This window comes from Myxocyprinus asiaticus, chromosome 29 (genome assembly GCF_019703515.2).
Source record: "Myxocyprinus asiaticus isolate MX2 ecotype Aquarium Trade chromosome 29, UBuf_Myxa_2, whole genome shotgun sequence".
NCBI lineage: Eukaryota > Metazoa > Chordata > Actinopteri > Cypriniformes > Catostomidae > Myxocyprinus > Myxocyprinus asiaticus.
In genome coordinates this window covers 31,590,186-31,617,288 of record NC_059372.1, presented here as the reverse complement: position 1 = coordinate 31,617,288, position 27,103 = coordinate 31,590,186, and the positions used below count along the sequence as shown (strand labels likewise).

Genomic DNA, 27,103 nt, shown 5'->3' with positions numbered 1-27,103 from the left:
GTGTTTTAAAACCACAATCTAAGATATGAATAAAATGTATGAGTTTTTATTACTTGAATTACATTTAAGTTTATTACTTAAAGTAATAAAAGTAATAAGTAACTAATAAAATAAACAAATGTTAAACAAAATTACCAGATAGCCCTCGCTTGGTCCTTCAAGTTCCTCCCCTGACTCATTCAGAATGGCAGGTACAACCCCAAAAAAAGGAAATGTCTTCAAAAACAAAAAACTTATCATTAACCTTTCTACAGTACAGTATGTACAGTTCATACTAGTATAAACTATTCCCTGCTACATGTCAAGCCAGAGCAAAATGACAATTTCAGAGACTTAATATTTTCTTTATGTTTATAAGTGGCACTATACAAAAATCTTGGGTTGTTGGATATGCTCTATAACATAAGAAGAGCATAAGAGGCTGAAATCACTCACAGCAGAGCCTGGCTTCATGGGAGTGGCAGCTGGCAGTGGAGTCATCACATGCCCACCCTGACAAACATAAAAACAAAGATTTTTGAGTGGTACTAAATGTCTATAGACTATAGGTTAAAGGGGGAATGGCACAGTCCGTACCGTCTCAGTCTGCCAGAATGTGTCCACCACTGGGCATCTCTTCTCTCCCACCACACTGTAGTACCACTGCCAGGCTTCTGGGTTTATGGGCTCCCCTACTGTCCCCAAAATTTTCAGAGAGCCACGCTTATACCTGAGGACACAAACCACATTTGGAGCATTACATAACAACTGATTGTTAAAGTCAGAAAGCTGGCACAAGTTGACCCCAGTTGTTTGCAAAAGCACAATGCAGACTTGAGCAGTGAAAGGGTTTTTAAATGGGTGCTCTGTTAGCTGACTCTATATGATAAGCAGACACAAGTAGGATTGCGAATGCTTTTTTCAGACTGTCAGTCATCTAGAGTAATCAATGCAGGATAGATCCATTAAACAGCAAACTTACTTCAGTACGGGCTCACTGCCATACTTCATAAGCATCCGGATAGCGGTGGGTGCCGTGTAGAACTTGGAGACGTAATATTTATCAACAATCTCCCACATTCGGCTCACATCCGGGTATGTGGGCAAACCCTCAAACTAGGAACAGAAGTTGAAATTGGTAAAATTGTTATTTTCAAACGTCTAACTCTACATCAATAATGGCCTAATGACATATCTAAAAAAAATTATTATATCATATTCGGTATGGTTTTAAAACACTTAATGCTGCAGTGTTCAATTTCTGCTCCACTAGTGGCACCAAAGCAAATTGCAAACGAAGGCTTTGTCATTTTTTCGGGCAAACAGATAATCGCGCCCATTGGTTGAGAGAGTCCAGAGCACAAATGCAAACTATGACAAACTTTCGAAAAAGTGCTTGTTCTCAACTAAACAAAAGAAAATAGAAAAGGAAGGTCCTCTCACCAGCACACTGGTTGCCCCGTTGGCTAGGGGCCCATATGTGATGTACGAGTGACCTGTTATCCAACCAATGTCTGCAGTGCACCAGTATACATCATCTGGGTGATAATCAAACACCAGCTTAAAGGTGGCAGCAGTGTAGAGCATGTAGCCACTCACTGTGTGCAATACACCCTAGTGGAGAGGAAAAGAGCGACAAATAAGAGATATTTATTAAAGCAAATAATGCACACAAACAGATAAAGCACATTTAAAAGGATCTACCTTAGGTTTTCCAGTAGAGCCACTGGTGTAAAGGATGAAGAGTGGATCTTCTGATTCACACCAGACAGGTTCACACTCTTCTGAAGCTCCACCAATAAGAGAGTGCCAACACATATCTACCTCAGGATTCCATGGCACCTGCACCAATCACAGCACAGAGAGCACACATAATTAACTTTAGTTCTCCTAATTGTTGTTTACCCTTGCTGGTGTAACATTACTTTAGAGAAAGGGATGTTTTCAAATCTGTCTAAGGTGTTAAACTTAAATCATGCCGTTTAAAAAATTAAAATAAAAATGCTGCTTTCAAGTCCTCGAGGGACGTTTGTACTTGCAAGCTCAAAAATGGTCATTATGTGATGAGTGTTCAAGCCTCATATATCATTATGCCCCTTTAGGATTCAAATGCAAGTACATTACAATGTACTATACTAGAGGTCGAATTGTATAGTGGTTTTACTGATTAATCAGTGCCAATAGTTGCTTTTTGGTACTATTGATTATCGCAAAAAACAAGGCCCCTAGAGGTGAAATAAAAACAATCTAAATTTGTAATCATTGACCATATTCATTGACCATAAAATCCACTATCGGTCGACCTCTATACTATACATTTGTTTTCCATTAGTTTTAACAAATTGAAGGACAGTTATTTTCTGCGGTACAGATGCTGTCAACAGACATGAAGTTGTTGAAGTGGAAAAGTTTTTAAATCAGTCCTATAATGGCAAGGTTAAGCAATATTCTTCATCAAAAGTACACAAATTGCATACAAACTGAATTGTACACTTAATTAAAACTTCTGCCATAATTTTTAGAAATCTACACCCTCCAAATCGGGCTCAAAAAAAATTCTCACTGGTAATTCTGACATTGTAAACACAATCATTCCAACATGACTTGAGGGCAGCAAAATAAAAGATGCATCACAAACACACTTGTGCAGATTGTCTTTAGTAAAAATAAATAAATAATTGATTTGATTCTATTCAAACTAACTAAAGTGACTACAGCACAAAAGCCCATCTGCTTTAGTAAAAACATTTTAAAAACTGAGAAGTGAAAGCATCTGAAAATATCAGGTTAAGTTAATGACACGACACAAAAACACTAGACAGACACACAAAAAAGACAGGAACACAACAGGAAGTCTGATGATCTAGTTGTGCATGCAGTTCAGAGATTAAGGGAGAACTACATGAGCAATTGAGTTTCATTCTTGTGACAAGAGCATTTACATGGAACTAATAGGAGGGAGTTAGTTTTTGGCTAAACAAAGAGAGGGAGAGCCATCAAATCCATTAGACAGTGTGAGAGAAGGTTTAAGCACATACAACTGCTAATTCAACGGAGAGAGTCTAGTCACTAAGATGACATTCCAAGTGACATTCTTAGAACAGCTTCCCAGTTACGTTTCTACTGTCAGGAAGTGTTTTATTGTGAAATCATGCACTGGTGGAACAATTAGGTTTATGTGAAGATTATCATTTAGAACATGATCACAAGGACACACTATAAACTTATTTAAGAGAGATGTGACTATCAGTTCTTTTACTAGGAACAGTAAAAGATTTTCAGTACTAGTTCATGGATCAGAAATGGCGATCAGTATAAACAGCAACAATTTATTATAATTCGGTCAGAGACCGTAAGTCGTAGAGATTCCAAACTTGGCAGGATGGTTCCAAATTGCCCCCACTACTCAGGCACCCACACACACATCCGTCAGACACTAGATGGCAAAATAATAAGCACCTTTGCGTTTGTGTTTATAACTCTATAGAATCTGATTCCTTGTGTCAAGCCCTACAAAATATATATAAAGTATATCTTTTTTGAAAAACATACTTTTTTAAACTCCTCCTAGACCGTTAGTCCGATCGGCATGAAATTTGGTATTTACATTTATGCATTTAGCAGACGCCTTTATCCAAAGCGACTTACAGTGCACTTATTACAGGGACAATCCCCCTGGAGCAACCTGGAGTTAAGTGCCTTGCTCAAGGACACAATGGTGGTGGTTGTGGGGATCAAACCGGCAACCTTTTGCTTACCAGTTCAGTGCTTTAGTCTGCACCCCACTGACAAAAAGTTATCAAAAGAATTGATACGTAAAATCCATATCAATGATATTAATGATATAATTTCTTTGACTTAACGCAGTTGGAGTAATTGATCAATACCTACTCAATGCAAACTCCAAACGTAACCAAACCCGGGACACATAGTCAACAGGACGTTTAGAAGATGTCAGCAAAGTTTCGTACAATCCCACCCCTAGAGGGTGCTACAACTAAAAAACTGTGATAACTTTGCAGTCGTTTGAGTGACAAAGTTCAAATTAAATATGGATCTTCTTTGGTTCAAATGCTAACATATTCTTAAAAAATAGATTAGACAAATTTACAAATATGGCCACCAGCATCCAATCAAACTTCAACACCTAATAACTTTAATTGTGAATGGTTGATGGTCCTGAAACTTACTATACACAAGAAGGGTCTCTACAGGAAGCTGTATTTGACATTTTGTGAGAATCGGCCACATGGTGGCACTATAAGCAGCTAATTTGCGTTTTTGCTAATATCGCCGGAACTGTTTAGGCTAGAATAAAATTCTAAAGCTTTTCTGAATCAGTCAGTGCCCCCAAATGCTATGGGTCACATGTATTTCCATTCCAACAACATACATTTTCTACGACTTCGATTTGTTTGAAAAACCTACTTTTTCGAACTCGTCCTAGGCTGTTTGTCCGATTTGCACGAAACATGGTATACATCATCTACAGACCCTCCTGACAAAAAGTTGACGTCAAATCGTTCTGAAGATATAAACAAATATGTTTGGGGGCGTGGCATGTGATGACTAATTAGCCTGTATCTTGCGATTGCAATTTTCAAACTTAAAACTTTGTACACATGGACAAGAGAACATTCTGAGGTAACATGCCAAGTTTCGTTCATTTTTTATGTTAGGGGCGCTGTAACTTAAGAAAATCCTAATTTTTCTACTGTGCTCAAAGCACATCAAAATGTGTCCACAGCATTCACTGGATCTTTTCTGTCAAATTTGATTACATTTGTCGGTGGCCAAGCACATATGACCATCGCCGCTTGCGGCTAAATTTTATATTTTTATTATTTATGGAAGTTATTATAAAGTGTTATCAAACAAAACATTACTGACAGACATTACATTCAGCTGTAACACTCGAGTAGCCTGGGAACAGCATTAAACGCTGGCATATAAAAGGAAATAAATATTCCAGGTGATTTTTAACTTACATGTAAATGTCTATAAAGAGCATCTGGACCATGCTTTTGATTACCACAGAAAATAATTTTGAAATGTCCCACCATTTGTAAAAGTTGATGTAAACCGCTTACAATGGAAGTCTGGGAGGAAAGCGATATTAAATATTACATGTTAGCATGAGACTGGTGGGATAGCATCACTTACCAACCCTTTCTGTGCAAAGTTATTTCCAATCTTTCACCTCATGTCATGACCAACTAAAAAGTAAACCCAGTTAGTTTCACTTTGTATCTGTGCAAGGATACAAGGAAGGGACAGTGAAGGGAAGTGATGTAAATATCTGTCATCGTAAACATTGTTTGGAGCACACTAAGAAATTGTGTCACGGTGCATAACCAGAAGTTCATCTGCCTAGAAAAGTAGTCCCACCTCAAAAGCACAATTTAAACAACTTTACAGCTGCAAAAACACACAGTTTATATTGAAGAATTCATGCAAGTTCTTTAATAAAAATACAAGCTGCACATTTCTGCTTTTATACCATTCAGTCAACATGCCCCATAGGCTTCCATTGCAAGTATATTATGTAGTAAGCCCTACATAATTTTCCAATAATTTTTCATTGAACAAATTAAGAGACAAGTCAAAATTATTTTCTGTGGAACAGATAACGTCCATAGACATAAGTTGTTAATAACCTGGGAAATTCCTTTATTAAAAAACATTTTCAAGAGAAACTGATGAACGCCAAGTCTGATGAGTGCGGTGAAATGCATTTCCTAGAGCAAACACAAAAGAGACACACACACACACCCTATGCTGTGTGAAGGTGAAGATAGTGCTAAAGTCATCTCGAGCCATCCCCAAGAGCGGGAGAGTCACCAAAGAGCAGACAAACCAGTGTTAATAAAACAGGAGTTGTTTAAAAAAACAAACAAAAACAGGTTATGCACAACGGAGGCATGAAATACCTGTGGGGGGGGATGGACCTTCCTTACTCTTTCTTTCTGTTTCTCCTGCTAAAGGGGGTTAATGGAGAGATTATTCAAATCAAAAGAGAAGAAAAGGACACACAGAGACATGGACCCACATTAAGGGAAAAATGCTGAAGACCTTTAGTCTAAAAGTCAAACTGACATTAATAGCATTAAAGGTTTAAATCAGGTTAGCTGGCAAAGTACACATCAGTGAATATTAAATATAATGCATCTAAATGTTTCAAAGGTCTTCAGCACAATAGCTCACATCAGATATTATGGATTTACAACAGTAATAAAATAAACTGTGTTAAATAAACAAGAGATACTGTATCTGTAAAACACAGGAAGGAAGACTCAAAACACCAAAGAGATGTGCAGGACAGGAGTTAAAAGGATAAAAAAAAAAGAAGAAGAAAATTGGCATAATTTACTCATCCATCATGTCATTCTAAACCTGTATGACTTTCCTTCTTCCATGGAACACAAACAGAGAAATTTTGAAGAATGTTCATGCTGCTCTTTGCCAAACACCAAAAGCATAGAGTGGCCAGTGGCTCAAACTCCAAAAAGAACAAAATGGCACCATAAAGTAGTAAATTTTATGGACTCTGAGTTTTACGGACAACAGTGAAATGGATATTCTTAAAAAAATATACATTTGTGCTCCACAAAAGAAAGTCAAATCGGTTTGGAATGACTTGAGGGCGAGTAAATGATGACAGTATTTACTACACATTACGGGGGAAACTATCCCTTTAATATTACAGGAATCACAAAAAAGACTTAATAAAAAGGGCTATTGCTGTAAATTTTCATCCAAATCTGCTTTCCCACTTACTTGGACAGCTCTCCATTGATTTAGGTATGGTTATTATTAATAGGCCTCATTCATGAAATTTCGTAAATATACGAAAGAACTGGGGGTAATTTCCACGTAAAATAGAGCTTCCCGAAAACATTCTGCCGGATTCACGAACGCTTCGTATTCCCCAGATTTGTTAGTACAACTTGTGCATGTTACTGAATTCCAGATATTCGTAAATAGAGCGCGCGTGCACGTTCATTCACAATTATCATAATCCACGCCCATGAAAATGCCATACAAGGAAGGCTTCAGACTCGCTAGTAAATGACAATAGGAAGCTTTTAACATCTATGCGAACAGTAATAAAAATATTTAATGGAGTGCATTCAAATTGTAAAACAATGATTTAGCAAACACTCGCATCTAAAAAGAAAGTGAGGAACTTCCTGGCATATTTGCTGTCTTCAGATGTTATTTTGTGAATTAAACAGTCCAAGAAGTCAATAAAAAAAAGGTGGCATGAAGCTTTAGTGTAAAAACCTTACCACCTTCTCTGGTTCAGTTGAGCGCAACGTTTCATTGAAGAAACTTCAAGTAAATCCAAGACTGTGTAAAGTGATATACTTCCCTTGCAACAGGAACAATTTTCAAAGAAATCGATAGAATGCCTGAAGATGGTCTTTGACAGAAACGCTTTAAGATATTGCAGATTTAAAAAGGTATACGGCAGAGTGCACGTTTTTTCTTTTTTCCCCGTTGTATTGTTTACGCACCTGCCCGCAATGTGTTCATTTATGGTATTACCACTGACCATACGTCAACTGAACGCGATTTACCGATGCATATACTAAATTATGAAATCTAAATAAGAGCTTATATCAAATGAAAAAAACAAAAAATGTCTAGCCAGTCACATTAGAGGGAATTATTTTTTTTCCTCAAGAAAATCAAACACAAACCTATGTCAAGAACTAAGAACTTTTGGGTAAAAAAAACTATACTTTGAAAAAAATAAATGCAAGCAGCAAAGAAACATTTCTAAATAAAAACACTTTTTTATTATTCATGTTATTTTTTAAGGTTAATTTCACATGTAATTTTTTTCATTACTTATTTAATTTGACATATCAAAAATGTAGTCATGGCAGTTTGTCTGAAAGAATACAACACGTCCGGATGTCTTACGTACGATTTACACATGTTTGGGAGCAGGTGTAAATTTTGTTCGTACCAACTAATGTTTTGAAAATACAAAAACTTTCATGAATCCGAATATTTACATCAGACCGGCTTTACACAAACATTTACACAAAAATTTGTTCTGCTCGTGTTTCATGAATGAGGCCCCATGCACTTATTTTCATGCACACACTGCTTGGCTTATTTTTAACCTCTGTCATAGCGATCAGCTCATTGGGCTTATCAATGAATAGTAATGTTTGTTTTGTGCTTTTTGAGTATAGTAAATGTCCATTTAAAGGGGTAGTTCACCCAAAAATGAACATCTCTAATCATTTACTCACCCTCATGCCATCCCAGATGTGTATGACTTTCTTTCTTCTGCTGAACACAAACAAAGATTTTTAGAAGAATATCTCAGCTCTGTTGTTCCATACAATGCAAGTGAATGATGACCAGAACTTTGAAGGTACAAAAAGCATATCAAGGCAGCATAAAAGCAATCCATAAGACTCCAGTGGTTAAATCCATATCTTCAGAAGTGATAAGGTAAGAAACAGATCAATATTTAAGTCATTTTTTTTTTTTTTTTACTACAAATGTCCACTTTCACATTCTTCTTTGTTTTTGGTGATTCACATTCTTCATGCATTTTGCCACCTACTGGACACGGAGGAACATTTTTACAGTAAAAAAGGACTTAAATATTGATCTGTTTCTCACCCACACTGATCAGATCTCTTCTGAAGATATGGATTTATCCACTGGAGTCTTATAGATTACTTTTATGCTATGTTTGTGTGCTTTTTGGAGCTTTGAAGTTTTGGTCACCATTCACTTGCATTGTATGGACCTACAGAGCTGAGATATTCTTCTAAAAATATTTGTTTGTGTTCAGCAGAAGTCATACACATCTCAAATGGAATGAAGGTGAGTAAATGATGAGAGAATTTTCATGTTTGGGTGAACTATCCCTTTAATTTCAGCATTTGCTGTCATTAAATTGTATTATGTACCTGCATTATATTGGCCATTAGCCAACATGGATATATATATACCTGTACTGGAATGGAGAGATGAGTGAGAAAACATATAGTCATGGCCCTTAAGACTTTGAAGCCTGTTTAATAGGAGCAGTTAGCTATAAGGCTGTAGTGCAGATGCTGAGTTTCACCTGCAGGTCGGGGCAGGCACGCTTCAATGGAGGTGACAGGGACCCAGGCGTTGTGGCCTCATCCTTTGTGAGGTGTTTAAGCATTATACATTTCTCCATTGAGAAAGACCTGACAGGGTGAAATGAAGTTAAAATCAGCATGGCTTTGACATATTAATACAATCTGCGTGCTGATCAGTGTTGAAGATAGTGTTTTACAATTACTTTTTGGAAAGTAGCAGGCAAAGTAACATTACTTTTTGAGTTCACACCATAATATTGAAAACGTTTTTAAACTAAGTAACGCAATTTGCTTGACAATTTATTTATCTACAAATACAACTGAAAATCTATCCTTTCCCATAGGGAGTATTCTTGAGAGATTTATTGAAGGTATTTGCATTATTTTGAATTAACAGAAGAAAACAACACAGTGAGCAGAAGAACAAGGTGTGATGTTTGTTAATTCAGATACACAGTGAAGTGAAGTAGAACTATTTTGGGCTTATGTATCTGTGTATTATACATGATGCTTAATGTGTTTATCATACTTGTCCCTGCATTTCTGTAGTGCCTCGTCAGCTATTAGCTTCAGATTGATCAGCTTATCACCGCGGTAAAAGCCATCTGGGAAGGGGGAGGGAGAGAGAGAGAGAGAGACAATTAAAAACTTTTATTTTAATGCCATTTACTGAAAATATAATATTAATTGAGAATCAGAAAAAAAATGAAAGAGGTTAACTTGATATTTGGCTTATCATGGCTGAAATACTGATTAGTGTATTTTGGGGTTGTAGTCCACACTGATGTACTTAATAAGCTCATGAAGTTTGTATTAACATTAATACATTCCAATACATGCCTAATATCAGACTAACCATTTCAATCAGCATCTCAAAAGCCAGAAATGTAAATATCCTGATATTTGTCTGGAAGGCTAATCAATTTAGATATTTTTACTTTATTTGGGGTTGGCTTATACAGTATGTTAACTACAACTTATCTTGTACTTTCTCAAAGAAACCTACAGTTTAATGTAACATAGCAGTTAATCTTACAGGCTTTAAAAGCAGTTCTATTAGATTCATCCAGGTCACATTTACACCTACATATTGTTTTCTTCCCCTGGACATATTCCTGATCAAACCTCAGCATGGAGTTCCCTCTCTCTACTCATAACCGCAGTATAGGCCAAATAGCTTTTGATTCTAATACGATTAACGTCATTTCTAATACAGAGACTTGTTCACACAATGTGAAACTGCAGTGCTCTTCTGGAGTAGATGGAAATTTAGCTGATTAACTTTGGGATTAGCTGCTCTAAGCTGTGAGTGAATTACGTCTGATTTGTTTGGCATGCTTTTCTTACCGGCTGTAATAAGCAGACAGCACTGCGAGTCCATGATCCTTTCACACAGCGACTCAGCAGAAAAACCGGCAAACTGGGGGTTGAACACACAAATGTGAATAAATAGTTAGGTTAAGTTCTCTCGTTCAGTCATTCATCATTCGTTGTTTAGTAATGTATATGGATGATGTTACCGTCCCCTTGTATCCTCACTGTCTCCTGTAACATGACAACATGTAAGGTCATGTGAACACCTTAAACTTCTTTTATCAGGTAAAGGTCATCAATAGCCTAGTTTCCATCCACTTTTCACGCTATTTTGTTATCGACAAAATAAAAATGCGTAAAAAAAAAAAAGGTTTGGGAAATTTGCCGTCTTCTGCCTGTTTCCATTCAAATGGCCTTTTATCGATAAAAATGGTGTGCGTGATGACGTCATGCTTAAAAAAACACTTTGTCGCATAAGTTTTGATTAGCACAAAAGAAATCTGCCCTGAAGCCGTTTCCATTCAGAAATGTGTGTTTATCACTAATTCGCCTGCCAGATGTCCCTAATTTTGTTTCCTCCGAAGTTTTGGTAAAATGGGTAGAGTATTGAGACAATTCATTGAAATTAGCCATTTTAATTCACAAATAAATGCAATCAGAAGATGAGGAATTGCAATCAAAATGGAGCAGTTGCCCTTCTGATAGGACTGTAATATTGGTCCTAATGTTGCGCCTATTGCAAGTTGCCATCGGTTCCGACCTGATAGCGAATCGTCATGGCCCTGTTCAAGCTGGCAACCTACACTAAGTAGTGGGGGAACTTTCAGTCTTAGTATAAGGACCATCCATCGATGTGTATATGCTGTGTGCACAGCTATTAAAGAAAAATTGATGCGGTGTAATATCAGGGTTTACATATGATACATTCCAGATTTTCAATAGGCTATTTTGAACAATCATCTAATCTAAAGCATTGCCATCTCAACTGCATTATGTCCTGCATATTTGTCCAGCAACTTAACAACCAACTGAACTTGACTGTCATCTTAATTTTAGTGTCATAATGCAATTTACATTTTCTGAAGAAGCTCAGCAAATATGATCCGAGGTAAAGAGGGTTAGATTTAAAATATTTAAACGTTTTAAAATGTTCAAAAGCTATTGTAATTCAAATATATAATTCTATATATAATTCAAAGCTTTGCTGGGTTTTTAAAAAAAATTTTTTTTTTTATAGTTATCTGCATTTTTTGTACATGTAAACACTCATTTAGTACATTAACATGCAATTTAAAAATCTGAATTCAGTTAGACTAAAATAATAATTCATGTTTTTAAAGTTTTCATGTAAACGCTTTAGTCTGACTAGCCCAATTTTGCTAAGCTGGACTAACAGACCTAAACAACGCTATTGTAGCTTGACTTTGTCCAGCATGTGTACACGTCAGGGTCAAAAATAAATATTTCAATTAGGGCCTGGAATTTATTTCCATGGGCAAGTTTTTCCTTTGTACAGGCAATTTTTTTCTAACCTTATAACATGACTCTGTGTCATCCTTTTATGTCACAACACAGGGTTGGGAAGGTTATTTTAAAATGCCACAGATTACAGAATACATGCTGTAAAATGTAATTTGTAACGTATTCCGTTAGATTACTCAAGGTCAGTAACATACAGGGCTCCAGACAAAAAAAATGGCTGTTTTTTGTCACCAAACTATATAATTGCTCAATTTAGATTGCTGTTCAGAAACAAGATAGAAAGGGGGCCTGGGTAGCTCAACAAGTAAAGACGCTGACTACCACACCTGGAGTCGCAAGTTCGAATTCAGGTCAGTCAGGCTTCCTAAGCAACCAATCGGCCCAGTTGCTAGGGTGGGTAAAGTCACGTTGAGTTAACCTCCTCGTGGTCGCTATAATGTGGTTCTCGCTCTCTGTGGGGCATGTGGCGAGTTGTGCATGGATGCCACGGAGAATAGTGCGAGCCTCCACACGCGCTAGGTCTCCACGGTAACGCGCTCAACAAGCCACGTGGTAAGATGCGCGGCAACTGAGATTCGTCCTCCGCCATCCGGATTGAGGTGAGTCACTATGCTACCACGAGGACGTGCATTGGTAATTGGGCATGCCAAATTGGGGAAAAAAAGAATAAAAGAAACAAGACAGAAAGCCGAAGAAAAGTTAAAAAAAAACAGTATATATATTTGAGAATATAAGTTTGCATCCCCTTTTGTCTTGTAAATGTTCACACCCCTTTCATAATTTATACAAGAGATAAAATATTTTTTTATTTAGTACTGCTCTCCAGAATCTACATTACAGATATTTACAGAAAGTATGTGTATAGTACACACACACACACACGTATGTGTGTATATATATATACACACACACACACACACACACATACATAATACTATATAATACATATAGTAGTGTGTTGTCTTCTTGAGCATCAATTAATGTTTGCACCTTGTATAATAGTTATGTACAAGTCCCTCAATTGTCCTAAGTGTCAAAAGCTTGATCTCATATATATGTACATTTTGTTTTGTTTTTGTTTTACAGTATTGCCTTAGTCTTTCTTTACTGTGACTAGATGGCCCAGACACAGAGATTACAAGAGTGCAAATTGAATGAAATACCAAATGCAGTTTATTGTGCTACTCCAATCCCAATCAAGAATTACCAGAAGAAGGAAAAAAAAAAAAAAAAAAATGGTATATAATACGTGACTTTTAATTATAAAGAAGCCTGAAATACACATGAGACTTTTATTTTGAAATGTGTGCACTCCCAGTTGTGAGTTCACTGACTTCGCTGAGAAAGTGAATCTGATTCAAACTGTTAACCTGAGCTCCTGAGTTCAAACCCTCAGTTCTTTTCAGGTGATTCATGAAAAAGACCCGGTTAAAAAAGAGTCATTTGTTTGACTCTCACGCTGGGCTTTTTGTTGCGTTTGGTACAGCGAGCTCGTCAGAAACAGAAAGGGTGAAAAGTGGTGCGAGGCACACTGGTGTGCACTCTAAAAATATATTCAATAACTCTCAAGATGATATCTGACGAAACCGCATATGAACGCACACAACCCGACTGTCGCCAATGGCGACTACATTTTAAATTATTGTCGCAATCAATTGTTTTTGGTCGCATTTGCGACCATTTTAGTCGCAGTCTGGAGCCCTGACATAAATCTAAATACTTTGGATTATTCTTCAGCACTGGTAGATTTTTTTCACTTGTTTTGACTATAAAAAAAAATCTGCCAGTACAGCAAGACCAAATAAACATACATTCTCTAAAAAAAAAAAAAAAAGCCTAAACATCTTATGCAGTGTTGCTTCTAAAACAAGACAAAGAACATTGATCTTGTTTCAAGGATTTTTAGATATTTTTTTTACAGAAAAACAATGCAAAACTGATCATCAAGAATACGATTTTTGCTCTAATATCAAAGGTCTTACTAGGCAAAAATCTACCGTGAATTTACTTGATAAAAAAATATGATCATGCTTGGTAACAGGTGCATGTAAAATGGCTAGAAATAACAAACAAATTTCTAACTTTCAAACAAACTTACTGTATTCTAAATACCAATGATTTAAATTGAACTGTAGTGGAATACAGTTACTTATATTTTGTATTTTCAATACATTATCCCGTTACATGTATTATGTTACTCCCTGACCCTGTCAAAAAATTTCAATTTAATCAATTAATGAAATTTGAATAATGAAATTTCAGTTATAATTAGTGGTCAAACGATATGGGTTTCTTAATGGCCGATGCCGATATCCAGAGAGCAGTGTGACCGATAGGCTGACACAATGCCAATTTATCACACAATTTAATATAACAAACATAAAATTGCTAAAAAATAAAAAATACAATCTTATATAGCACTATATTTACTCAATTCCGACAAAACAGAGGTACTAATTATTGGACCAAAATAAGCTGCTTAAATATAATTTGACTCTTGATGGATGTACTGTTACATCATCTTCTACAGTGAAGAACTTAGGCGTTATATTTGATATGTTTGTAATAACAGCATTCTTCCACCTCTTATTGCTAAATATTGTTAAGTTACGACACATGCTTTCTGCTGCTGATGCCGAAAAACAAATTAATGCATTCATGTCCTCAAGACTAGATTATTGTAATGCATTACCGGGAGGATGTACTGCAAGTTCAATAAATAAACTTCAATTGGTTCAAAATGCAGCTGCCAGAGTGCCGAACAGAAATATGATCATATTAGCCCCATTTTGTTGTCGTTACATTGGCTACCTGTTAAATTTCATATTAATTTTTAAATTCTGCTAACTACATACAAAGCTTGGTCTAGCTCCGCAGTACTTAAGTGACCTTCTACCACGCTATAATCCATCACGTTCTTTAAGATCGCAAAATTCTGGCCTGTTAATAGTTCCTAGAATATAAAAATCCAGTTAATATAAATTAGTTGTAAAAGAGCTCTGTGAAATTTACTTTGGTTGATATTTAAAGATTTCGTAATGATACCAACGCGGCTGCCGCTCAAGCAAATATAAAATATTTTTTTATCTTTGACAGCAGCTATTGCGAGACGCACACGGACGCATCAGGGTTTAAGGTGCACGAGCAGCGAGCAGAACTGCCTCGCATTGTGCCGTGTTCCACGAATTAATTAGACATTACTGTCATGTCCGCATTAAATGGCCCTAACATTAGCAGTGGGCTTTTCCAGTGTTTTTGGATGTAACACTTGCAGTCAAATTGTGAGAAATAACTTCTCGACGAGTGATAATTACTACTGTGTTGACTCATTTGTATGTATTTTCCCAAACCAGTTGGTAGACAGAGACTCAGAAAGAAACCTCTGTATAGACTTATTTCTTTATATAGGGATCATTTTAGATAAAACTAAACTTTAAAAGGACAAATTGAAAATAAAGTAAAAATAAAAAATAAATTAACATTCAAAACAATAATAACCCTGGTTGTACACAGCTTTCACTTTCTTTAGTCTATGTTTGAGTGGAGGGGAAAAAGCAAAACAAAACACAACAAGAAGTGTGTTGAAGGACAGTTTTGTCTTCATACACCTAAAGCATATGCTTTCATTCTGAAACGACTCTGAAGTTTGACTCGATTGTTTAAAGACTTGGACTTGACTCGGACTCGACTAAGGTGGACTCGAATCCAACACTGCCAGCAACCATGACAGCATGTGCACATTAGTAATCACTTTTTCCTCACAAAAGACCGAATCAAACCCATTGTTCATACAGTGCATATTGAATATGACATTTACTCATAGCACACATGAAGTGCTTTTACTTTAAGGCTGCACTCGTGCGCTCTTGTGGATCCAGTGCGAGCAGCAATCTCCTAGCAGTTTAAATGAGCTGAATCACCTGCTTGGATTGTCATGGAGTGACCATCATGATTTGTGAATTAGAGGAACTTTTGATCCTGATCCTTAAGTTTTGATTCTGGCTGATAGAACATGTGCTTCAGAGGAAGATATTAGATGAGAGCTTGATGGGAAGAAAACGCTGGATTTTCGTGAGGTTCGTGAATTACATCCATTTACACAATATATCTGTATATTTGCAGATGGTACATGATAGAAGTATGCCATGTGCCTTTTTATCATTAGACAAGAAAGTTAAGTTACAGGGAAATTCTGGGGGAAGGCTGACAGAAAACGTGCTTTAGAGGAAGAAATACTGTACGAGCGCTTCACAGGATACTGGATTTCCTAAAGTTTTGTGAGGTTTGTTTATTACATCTGTTAAAACAAGATATCAACATATTTGCAGACAGTATAGTATATTAGTTTTATTGATATTTGCCTTTTTATCATTAGACAAGACAGTTAAAAATTACAGGGAACTGTTGAGGAGAGAGAGGGAGAGTGAAACACGAGAGCACTTTTACTTTATGATCTCCTGCATGTCTATGATGGTTCTGATATGTGGACTGTTTCTACCAGTCTATTATTGTAGTAACACTATGCCATGTAAAAAAAAAACTGTGATTGGTCATTGACATGTCTCAGATGCTTAACATGCAAGCAGGTGATTCTCAGCGCCATTGCAGCCCTAAGACAAAAATCGCCCAAAGCCGATAATTACAAAATTCAGAATAACAGCCGATTTATCGGCCTCTGCGATATATTGGTCGACCACTAGTTACAATGTCAACAGGCATGCTTCGATAATTACATATTGCCTGATCTCTACACATTGCATAATGTGCATTATGACTGAAACACATTCCGGGCTAACTTTATTTTCTCATTCATGTGTTTCCAAAACTTTTGGCTATTAAGTTGACATAAGCCCTATTCGGACGGGACTAGTTTTCCCTGAGGAGGTTAGGGAAATTTGTGTTTCACAGACTTACTTTGCGAGTTTATTTCATTGGGTTTATTAGAAGCAGCCACTTCTATAAACTCATGCCAAATTTTTTTAACAGGCTTTTTAAAATAAGTAATTTATAATGCGCAATTAAAAAAATACAATTAAATCAAATTAAAAAAGGTCATTATTTAAATTTTTTAAAATTATAAGTAATTTTAAATTTAAACTGATAAAGTTGAAAAGATACATTCATTTTATCAACTAAATTATGTTTTCAAACTTCTGTAACACCCGTATCTATTAAACAGACACTTCCACCTCTGTAATAAACACGGAGATCTTTAGTCCCATCTTCAATCTCTAAACTAATTGTAACTCAAACGTCATTTAGAAAACTAATCCCATCTGAATAGGGCTATAGCCTACAAAATAGCCCCAAGCCCCCATTAATTGACCCCGGTACACATTAATTGACTGCAATTAGACTCGGCGATGTGCACATGCTAGAAAAGACAGCGGTAACAGTAAATTTATCGTCCTTTTTTCAGATCCGATTATGTGTTGTCACATATACTTGGACAGACAGATGAAGACCACGCTGTAGCTCGATTATAACTGCCCATGAAAACGTACTGATTAAAACACATTTTCCAAAGATTTCAAACCACAAGTGTTTTTAATTGCTGTTCAGACTACAAACAACTTAACGGGTCTAAGTCGGATACGGCGAAAATTTTTGCTGTTTGTCTGAACAAAGTCAATTGTGCAGATTCTTTTTAAAGTGAAGGGGAAGGATGACAAAGTAAATGCAGGACTAACCACAATAGAGTGGACCGCTCCAATCCGAGCACAGGCCAACATGGCCACCACCAGCTCCACCACCATGGGCATGTAAATAGATACACAATCACCTTTTTTTACACCTACACAGACAGAGGGAGAGAAAAAGAGGGGGAGAGATTTTCTTTAATCTTCAACATCAGGGTCAAATCTTTAACCAGCTGCTGGTCACTATCATCCAAATCCAGTTAAACAGCATTTTTCCTTGTCATTGTTTTTTACCTTGTGACTTGAGGACATTGGCAAACTTGCAGACTTGCTGGAGCAGTTCTCTGAAGGTCACGGTCTTCTCATCTCCAGGTTCATTCCCCTCCCTGACAAAATCAGTGGCCACCAATCACACATCATTGCTCTATTAGTTCATTAGCAAGTGGAAGAGCAAACAAATCTGCTTTTCTTATGATGTTTCATGAAATCACAGTGTGATTAAGCAATATCACATGAGCAAGATTGTTTTGTACTGAATATCAGCATGGCTGTGATTCGTTCATAGGAATGCAGGTAAACACACCTGTGCTGACATTCATAACAACAACACGATTGTGAGTGTAATGATGTTATTCAGTTCCATAAACAGCAAGTTAATATAGAGTTACTGACATATTACACACATGGCAAGTTATTTTGCTTTTCCTTCAATGAAAATAATTTCAAAATAAGTCCTTAAATCAATATAAGTATTGGAATTGTTTGCAGTGAACACAATACATGACAAAATTGAGCTACAGAGAGGAATGACAAAACCTGTTCCTTGCATCTTCTTCCAAATCTGCACATTCAAATCTAAAATTTCTCTCAAACCTCTGACAGCATTGTTTGGCATGAGAGTTGCCCTAAAATGTCCTCTACAGGTTAAACTGTAACTTAGAATTTTCCTTGACTTCGGGTCTCGGCTGACAGTGTTGGGTTTTAGACATTCTTAAAATAGAGCAGCATTCTGAAAGGAAAAGTCTGGCAAAAAGTGCAGAAAAGGTTCATACTTGAGCATTTCAAGAAGAAAGTATTATCTGTAATAGCTCACACTTGTGTTGAAATGTAAAATGAAGTGATTCAAAACTTCTAAATTGCTAAACTGGCATTGCGAAATACTCGCAACTGCCCCAAGAAAGATTTGTTGCATGAAAAGCGCAGAGGTTATTTTTGTTTTATCTGAATGCTATTGAACGACCACGGCAAAAAAAGACCCATCTAAATGATTTTGAACTGCATGGACAGAATCCAGCCTTATAAAGTGAGACACAGGAATGCAGATCAGGGCTCCAGACTAAAAAAATTACTAAGGAGCCATTGGCTCCTTAACTGAAACATTTAGGAGCCAAATGGCTGTCTTAGTTGCAACATCACAGAATTGCTAGATAGAAAGCCAAAGAAAAGACAGCTGATAGCTCATTAATCAGGTGTATATACTGTGTAGAGTGCACAAATTTGCATTCCCCTATTGTCTGATAAGTTTTCACACCCCTTTCAGAATTTATATAAGAGATAAAATATATTTTTCTTTATTTAGTACTGCCCTTCAGAATCTAAATCAGAACAGGTATTTACATAAAGTATTATATGCATATAGTAGTGTGTTGCCTTCTTGAGCATCAGTGAATGTTTGCACCTTGTGTAAAGCCTGGTTTATACTCAAAATGATGTCATCGCGGAGTGAGTGGTCGTGCGCTTCGAGTGCGCTAGACCTTATTTCGTGTGGCGGTGCACATGGCATTTTTTTGCCTGTGTGCGCAACTCCGTATCCGAAAATGAATGACTTCGAGGCGTCTCTGGCCGAACAGGTACGTCTGTATAGGCATCTCTATGATCCATCCATGCGGGACCATAGAGACAGCCAGATGGCACAGAATCCCTGGAAAGAAATTGTAGCCACGGTAGGGAGAGAAGAAGCGATTTGCCGAAAAGTATGGAAAAATATGAGTGACAAGTTTGTCAAAACCAAGAAAAAAAGTCCATGGAAGAAGCAGTGACCCAGGTGGATACAAGACCATTTCACCAATTTTAAATGAACTTGGATGGCTGTGCCAGTTTGTAAAGCACCGGGAATCAGAATTGAATATGGAAGTTCAGGTAAGCAAAAAAACATTTTGGTTTAATAACATTTCAGTTAGCCAGAATATAGTCTGACCTTCCTGGTGGGTTGCTGTTTGGAACATGGAGTAGATATATAGTACTGATTACTACTGTTGTATAAATGTATGTATATATGTATTCAATGTATATGTATTCATTATAATTTTCTGACCATTACTTTGTTTGTTTGTGACCTGTGTGCAGTGTTCAAAAAAAGGAGACAAGATGAACCAGAGACAACACTCTTGTCTTATTCTTTTTTCTAAAGCTTTTTAAGCACAATGAATGATCAATGAACAATTTGTTCTGAGTTAGATTTAAATAAATTCATTTGGTTGGTGTTTTATGGGTAAAACCAATTGTGTACCCATGCTTTTTAAAGTTTTGCTGAAAAAGTAGAAAACTGGAGACTAATTGGTAGATTTTGCATTCTTGTTTATGATATAAGTTTCTGTGTTCACATATGCTTTAATTTTTTTAAGGAGGTAGATAACATGAACAGAGAGGAACGTACAGAGACGAGCAGCTCCATGGCCACACAGTCACCTGGAGCATCATCGTCTGCAACACCAAACACTGTGACCTCCGACAGCTCCTCGCCAGTGTTCCTTATGCCATCACCACCTCCCATCTCCCCACTTCCTGTAACATCCCAAATCCAGTATCTCCAACTCCATTGTTGTCCTACTCACATGCACAGTCACCAAGAGGCATTACACACTATTCCTTCCAGTCACCATCTCCATCTCCTACAGGCTCATTGCGTAAACAAAAACGGAACACCAAAGACGCCCTGCTGAGGAGCTTGGAGAAGCTGGACCAGGAGAGGGAAAGTGCCATGCAGCAGGACAATGAAGACTACAGATTTGCTGTAGTTATGGCTGACATGTTGGTGAAAGTGGACCCAAAGAAGAAGTCTGATGTGAAGTTCAAACTCCATCAGATGCTTTTTGAGGCTTTGAGGGACAACAAAGCATAGACTCTTTATCCGTACTTTTAAATGTTTTTTTATTTTATTTATATTTTTATGAAAAGTTTAGTTAAAATAAGAATTCATTTACAAAATATTTAAAAAATATTGGCTTAGATTTGTTTTGTACATACTGTTGGAAGAGGAATAAAACCAAAAGCTGAAGATGTTTTCATTCAGTGTCTTCACAAATATACACAGTCACTACACTACACTGATGGCGATAGACAGTAATTAACCCCATTCTGTTGTCTCTATACATAAAGAGACATTTACATTGATGGGTGAACATAATCGGCTGATTTTTTAAATGTGAGCAATTACATTTGCAGGAAGCACCCACTTTGTGCTTATGTCTAAAGTAATTGCTTACATTTACAAAATGAGCCTACAATACCAGAAATAAGCCTATTTAATGAAAGTGAAGGTCCATGTTTAATAAAAATGTTTTTAAGCGATTGTTGTTCAATTTAGTTTCATACATATGTTCTCATATTTATATATTTTGTTCTAATGTGACTAGTAATAATCTCAAGGTTTACTGGGTTTTACATGATTCTTTGCTTTTTTTCGTAATGTAAGTTTTGGTGAAGTGTACCGAAATCAAACATCATCATGTGTGTCCTCTCTGCATGCATGTTCAAGACCTCAAATATGACCTTGATCCATCAAACTGCTACTTCTCACAGCTAATTCCTGTTGGTTTAGGGGACGATTACTCCGAGTCACCCCCTTTCATTTCAAAGAATAGTACAACGGCGAGTGGGTCAAGTATAAATGCCTGGTCCATTTGGGGTGGTGCGTGCGCAGTCAGCGGAGGCTCGCGGTGCGGAGCCAGGCGAAAGTATAAACAAGGCTTAATAGTTGTATATGAGTCCCTCAATGGTTCCAAGTATCAAAAGCTGGATCTCACATTACAAATAAATTGCAGTTTATTATGCTACTCTATTCCCAATCAATAATAACCAGGGAAAAAAAAGATTTGGTACATAACACGGGACTTTTAATTATAAACAAGCCTGAAATACACATGGGACTACTATTTGGAATGTCTGCACTACCAGTTGTGAACTCACTGACCGTTGATTCACTGAGAAAGTGACTCAAATTCAAACTGCTAACCTGAGCTCCTGAGCTCAAACGAGCTCTTGTTGGGTGATTCGTGTTTGTTGATGCGTGCAGCCAGAGAGCTCATATCATCAATAGAAAGGGTGAAAAGCAGTGCGAGACACACGGGTGGTGCCCCCTCTAAAGATGTATTCAATAACTCACAAAATTATATCTGACGAAACCACATATGAAAGCACACATCCTGACTGTCGCCAATGGCAACTAGGTTGCAGGTTCAAATTACGTAAGGGCCAATCCATGAGTCATGAACATTGTGCTCTTACGCAAATCACTCAACATTAGTTTGATCCAAGAGGATTGTCCCTGTAATATGTGTACTGCAATTCGCTTTGGTGAAAAGTGCCAGATGAACAACAAAGCTAGAATACATAACAGTAACACATTGTCACATACTTGACATCCCTGAAAACTGAAATCCAAACCACAAGCTTCACAATTACTAACCAGTAAAAAGCCACTTTGTCCCCCAGTTTCCTCTCATGGACGTTGCGGTCCAACACATTGTAGCAGATGTTGGTTGTGGCACCTTCCATGCACTTCACGAAAATCTCACCCTTGGTCACATCAAAATTGTAGTCCAGGAACTTCCCGGTGTATTTTGTCTTCCAGAAAAAGTCTTTGGCGACATCTCCCCAGAACTCTGGATACAATGAGAGAAACACACAGATACATTGGTAATAATCCATAGATAATCCATAACTACAGACCCACAAATTTTACTAACTTTGAGCAGTATTGGTATAGACAGAGGCCAATGTTTCAAAACGCATATCCACAGGTCATAAATATCTGGGGGTTAGGGTGGGGGCCTAACATGATTTGTTTAGACAAAAAAGGAAGGTTTCTATTATTTTTAGAGACTTTGAACCACCAATCCTCAAGTTCTAGTGTCTCTAGTAATTAGGGGGGAGCAGAGTATGAATCAAAAAACTATTATTTACATGCAATATGCATGCAAACCAAAATGAAGCAACATTTGCTGGCTAGATCCAACAATAAATGAATGCAATGATGACCCATAAACACAGGAGTCTTTCTGGGAATCAAAGGTGCATTCTTGGAGCTCCAAAAGACATTAGGTTTTGAGACACACCCAAATCCAGAGAGATCTATCCACCAATGAAAATCATTTTTTTAAAACACCATAGAAAGATCTATACTATTTTATAGGTGCACTCAGAAGCCTAATTTTTTGTTTATGTTTTGCTGGTCAATATGGTCATCTTGGACTTACTCTGACACCTAGGGGCATGGATGCAACATCATTCAGCACAATAGATTTCAGTTACTGTTGCCATTGTAGAAATTCACTATTCAGTCAGCCATGATTTATTTACTCCATGAGTTAAATTATCCAATAAAAGTGCAGTTACTGAGATTATTGCAGCCTTCAAGTGCACCTGGGATGTTCCTAGCTCTGAGACAGGGCTTCATTATTACGACATATTACACGTGTCTCTGAAATACTCTATTCTAATTGGTCAATGGCGCCATCTAGTGGTCTGATATTTCTGCGTAACAACCGCATATCCAGGTATTAAGACATATCAGACCGGTAATCCGGGTATTGTGAGTCATCTTTCCAATGTCTCTTATCACTCTGTGATCTCTACAAGTAAGCCAATAAAATATATTCAACTCAAATCAATGTTTAATGTCCATTTTTTTATTTGGCAAATAGTCTTGTAATTAGCTGGATAATTAGCAGTCAGTCAGTCAGTCATTATTTTAAAAATAAATAAATAAAAACACCAACAGAACTAAGACGCAAAACCGGAGGTGGAATTCAGCAGTTACGCGATTTCTTTCTTTTCACATAATTACAACACAAATAAATATTTTAAGTCTATTTACTTATTTATTTGGTTAGTAGCCATGTAATAAGTGGCATAATGTACAGTCAGCCAGTGGTTATAGCAAAATAAACCTTTAGGATTAAACATACATTATCCCTTACATGTCACGCATTCAAGTGGAAAACAAAACTCAGAAGACGGCAAACTTAAAGCTGAAGTATGTAACTGAGGTAACAGGGGCGTGGTCGTGTGTCTGTCTGTGGGAGAGAGGGAGTGGTGTGACTCATCAAGCTGGCTGACATGATTTCTAATGCTGTTTCTCATTTCAGTGATAGCGGAGAGACGTCTTAAAACAGCTGAACATGCCAGAAGAAACAGAGAGAGAACAAGTGTGCAGCATCGTCAAACAGTTCACGTTACGTGTTGAAGCCATTGTGTGTTTGTAAAGAAGCTTGTTTATTTTTGAGAGTGAATTATTGAACTGAGTGAAACACCCGAAAAAGAGTGTATCTGCTGTACAGAAAGCAAGAGAATAAAAGCTTTACCTGAAGCATGTCACTGCTCCCCGTCTCCTTTTCCATACCCAAACCTGTAGGTCTTTTTACAGTAATATCTGCGACACCAGCACCACCGAATGGAATAGCAAAAATACAATGTTTTCAAGACAGTAATCTAAATACGCCCCCTTCTGCCATTGAGCGAATAAACAGCCCCTCCCCGAACTAACTCCATTGGTTGAGTAATGTTGTTGGGGCGGGTCTAAACAGATTGCTCAAAACAAATACAGGAATTTTTATAGTGCAAAAGACACAGTACTTACAGTTTTCAAGAAAATTAAGCTATGAATGGCTTACTTATATGTCTCTGCATATCAAGTAGGGGTGGGTAAAAATATTGTTTTTTCGATTAATCGCGATCTTCATTTGAACAATCTCGATTCTTAAATACCCAGAACGATCTCACTCAATGCACAACCCTCCACTACAATGAAAGGAAATCACTTGCATTTGCAACCAAAATTCACGCTATGCTACTGAAGTGAATATATTTGGCAATTGGGTGGTAAATGTTTTCACTCACCAGTAACTGTGTAGTTTAGTTGTGGTGTTCAGCAGTGAGTTGAGAGGAAAAGTTGTTCCGTGTAATTAGTGTCCAAAACGAGATCCACGCAACCCATTTGTCATTGAAAAATGTCTCATGTTGTTGTTCAAAAACAACTAAAAAAATATATATATATATATATATATATATAAAAAAAACATTTAATTCTAATCATGCATCGCACAGATGAGATAAAGCCATTCGAGTCCTCTCTAGTTAACATGCACTCATGTAAAGGCGCTGTTTACAAAAATGTTGTTTTTGTTAAAAAGACGATGAAAAAATGTGACCAAAATGATGAAAAATTAGTAAATTAATATTTTCCTAATGAACCTAGTTAAACGGACCCCTGTATAATTAATAGCATTAGCTGGGAGATAATTTCTTTTATATGCAAGCAAAAGGGACATTATAGCTCAAATAAACATCTGAATCGATATTGAACCGAAATCGAATTGAGAGCTTGTGAATCGGAATCAAACTGAATCGGAAAAATCTGTATAAATACCCAGCCCTAATATCAAGCTGGGATAGAATAAAGTATTTTAACATTGAAAGTTACATACTTCAGCTTTAAGTAAATACATAGTGAATGACGGCAAAAGTTATTTTTTCTGTTGTACCAGTGAATACACGACCTTTGTGATTTATTAATGAATGGTATCTAACAAATTAATTAATTAATTTACTTAAAACAAACAGTGCAGGGTGAGTCATTAGTTTACTATCATATACAACATATTAATATTATTGCAATGAAGCACTGAAATTGAAAAATTTCAAAATCATTGCTTTCCAACATCTCTTATGTCGACACGCCCCTTCTAACGTCACAACTCGGATAGCAACTAGAATTCTGAGTTTCTCAGAATTCCCATGACTTTGCCTGGTCATTCATGTGCTCGGGACTCATAATTATGATATTTCCGACTTCACTCGAAGGGCACATAAGCCAGCAGTATTTGGCTGGTCATGTGATCCTAACATGGCAGCACCCATGAGGGGACCCTCTCCATGTAGAATAAAACAGCTTTTATGAGGTTACTGATGTGACTGGAATCTTCATCTCACGCGTATATTCATTCGTGAAAAAATTACAATTAATTTCTTTGAGGAAAAAAAAATTTTTTTAATGAGGAAAAAATAAATAAATAATGTGTGCACCTTTAAAACCTACCCCAAATCGCTGAACTTACCCTCTGGAGACTCGACAGATTTGATGTAGAGCTCTTTGTATTTCTCAAAGCTGGGGATGTGCGCGTCTTTCTTCAAGTCCCCGGATGCATGTAACACATCCTCGCCTGGTGCTTTATCAGGGATCATTTTTCAATTTACCAATACAATTTATACAAGGTATGCAAATTCACCTAGTAAACACACACACACGCGCAGAGATGACTGGCCTAAGATGTGCAAGTCACTTCCGTGTGTGAGAGTTTCACTCCCATACAGGCGCTGTGTGCATTTGAGTTTGAAATTTAAAAAAAATAATAATCATAAAATAAAATGAAGACTAAAACTAAGATTTGGAGTTATATCCAACAACAGTACTGTTGTGTTTTACTGATCCAGATTCAGTTTGCAAAGGACGAGCTGTCCGAGAACCGTTCAAATTGGATTCGCTCAAAGTGTTCGTCAGGCGATAGTGCAATCGCAAATTTGAAGACGGAATACCAAAATAAGTTTGGACTTAAAAGAAGTCCCACATAGAAAAAATAAAAAAAAGACACAAAAGATGCACTTGAGAGCTGTCAGACAGTTTCTCGCCTGCGTTAGCTCGTGCAAGGTCGGTTATGGGTGGAAATCTTTCCCAGCATTTAATATAACTGCATTCAATCAAAACAGCCGTCCATACAGCATGATATCTGACATAGTCATTCTTCCACGCGTGAATTACAAATCCTCAGTGTGCCTGCAGGAGGACAGCCATAAAACCGTAGATATAAAATAAAAAGTGGGTGGAATGACAAGTACCATTAAAAACCAGATAGTCCTGAAATGGGCGTGGCTTAGCAGCCCGGACGTTGTCTCTGATTGGTCAAGAACGATGGGTCTGAATAATAATAATTTTATTTTAACACTTGTCACTGTATTTTCAAATCAATCGCTATTAAAGTTCATTAGTGCCATTATTCAGGTCTAAATATATATTTTTTAGACCGCTGTTGAAGCAGCGCAAAGGCGATGTTGTCACGTGTGACCTGTTACTTGTCTCAGCGCTGGTTAAGATTGACTAATAAATGTCATTTGTGATTATAGGAAAAATATTTTAAAATGAGTACTATGGCGGATTACCATTATGTCAGATACCAATTAATACGATAATATGTAAATAAATATAAATGGCTAAACGTTTTATATTATACATTTCTCAGACAAGACAAAAACGTTGTCTTAGCTCCCACGCTGCCCCCTGGAGGACGATAATCGGGTGCATAGAAAGCATTCATT

The 27,103-nt window shown here is 36.9% G+C and overlaps 1 protein-coding gene across 4 annotated transcripts in view; it reads right to left on the bottom strand.

Moving 5' to 3' along the window:
• The window catches only part of acss2 (acyl-CoA synthetase short chain family member 2), a 34,341-nt gene extending 7,693 nt beyond the window's left edge, over positions 1-26,648 (bottom strand). The window contains exons 1-14 of one of the 4 annotated variants that reach the window (XM_051662620.1): positions 25,849-26,648; positions 22,200-22,395; positions 17,807-17,898; positions 17,564-17,667; positions 10,425-10,497; positions 9,607-9,682; positions 9,077-9,185; positions 5,910-5,957; positions 1,684-1,821; positions 1,423-1,593; positions 962-1,095; positions 577-709; positions 436-492; positions 136-216 (exon numbers count right to left, since the gene is read on the bottom strand). In XM_051662620.1, the coding sequence (XP_051518580.1) occupies positions 136-216; positions 436-492; positions 577-709; positions 962-1,095; positions 1,423-1,593; positions 1,684-1,821; positions 5,910-5,957; positions 9,077-9,185; positions 9,607-9,682; positions 10,425-10,497; positions 17,564-17,667; positions 17,807-17,898; positions 22,200-22,395; positions 25,849-25,975 (1,539 nt within the window). In that variant the 5' untranslated portion in view covers positions 25,976-26,648. Of the gene's footprint in view, positions 1-135; positions 217-435; positions 493-576; positions 710-961; positions 1,096-1,422; positions 1,594-1,683; positions 1,822-5,909; positions 5,958-9,076; positions 9,186-9,606; positions 9,683-10,424; positions 10,498-17,563; positions 17,668-17,806; positions 17,899-22,199; positions 22,396-24,631; positions 24,788-25,848 lie in introns of those variants that run through there. The other 3 variants (XM_051662621.1, XM_051662623.1, XM_051662622.1) reach the window with 3 other exon arrangements.
• Positions 26,649-27,103: the final 455 nt, after the last annotated feature.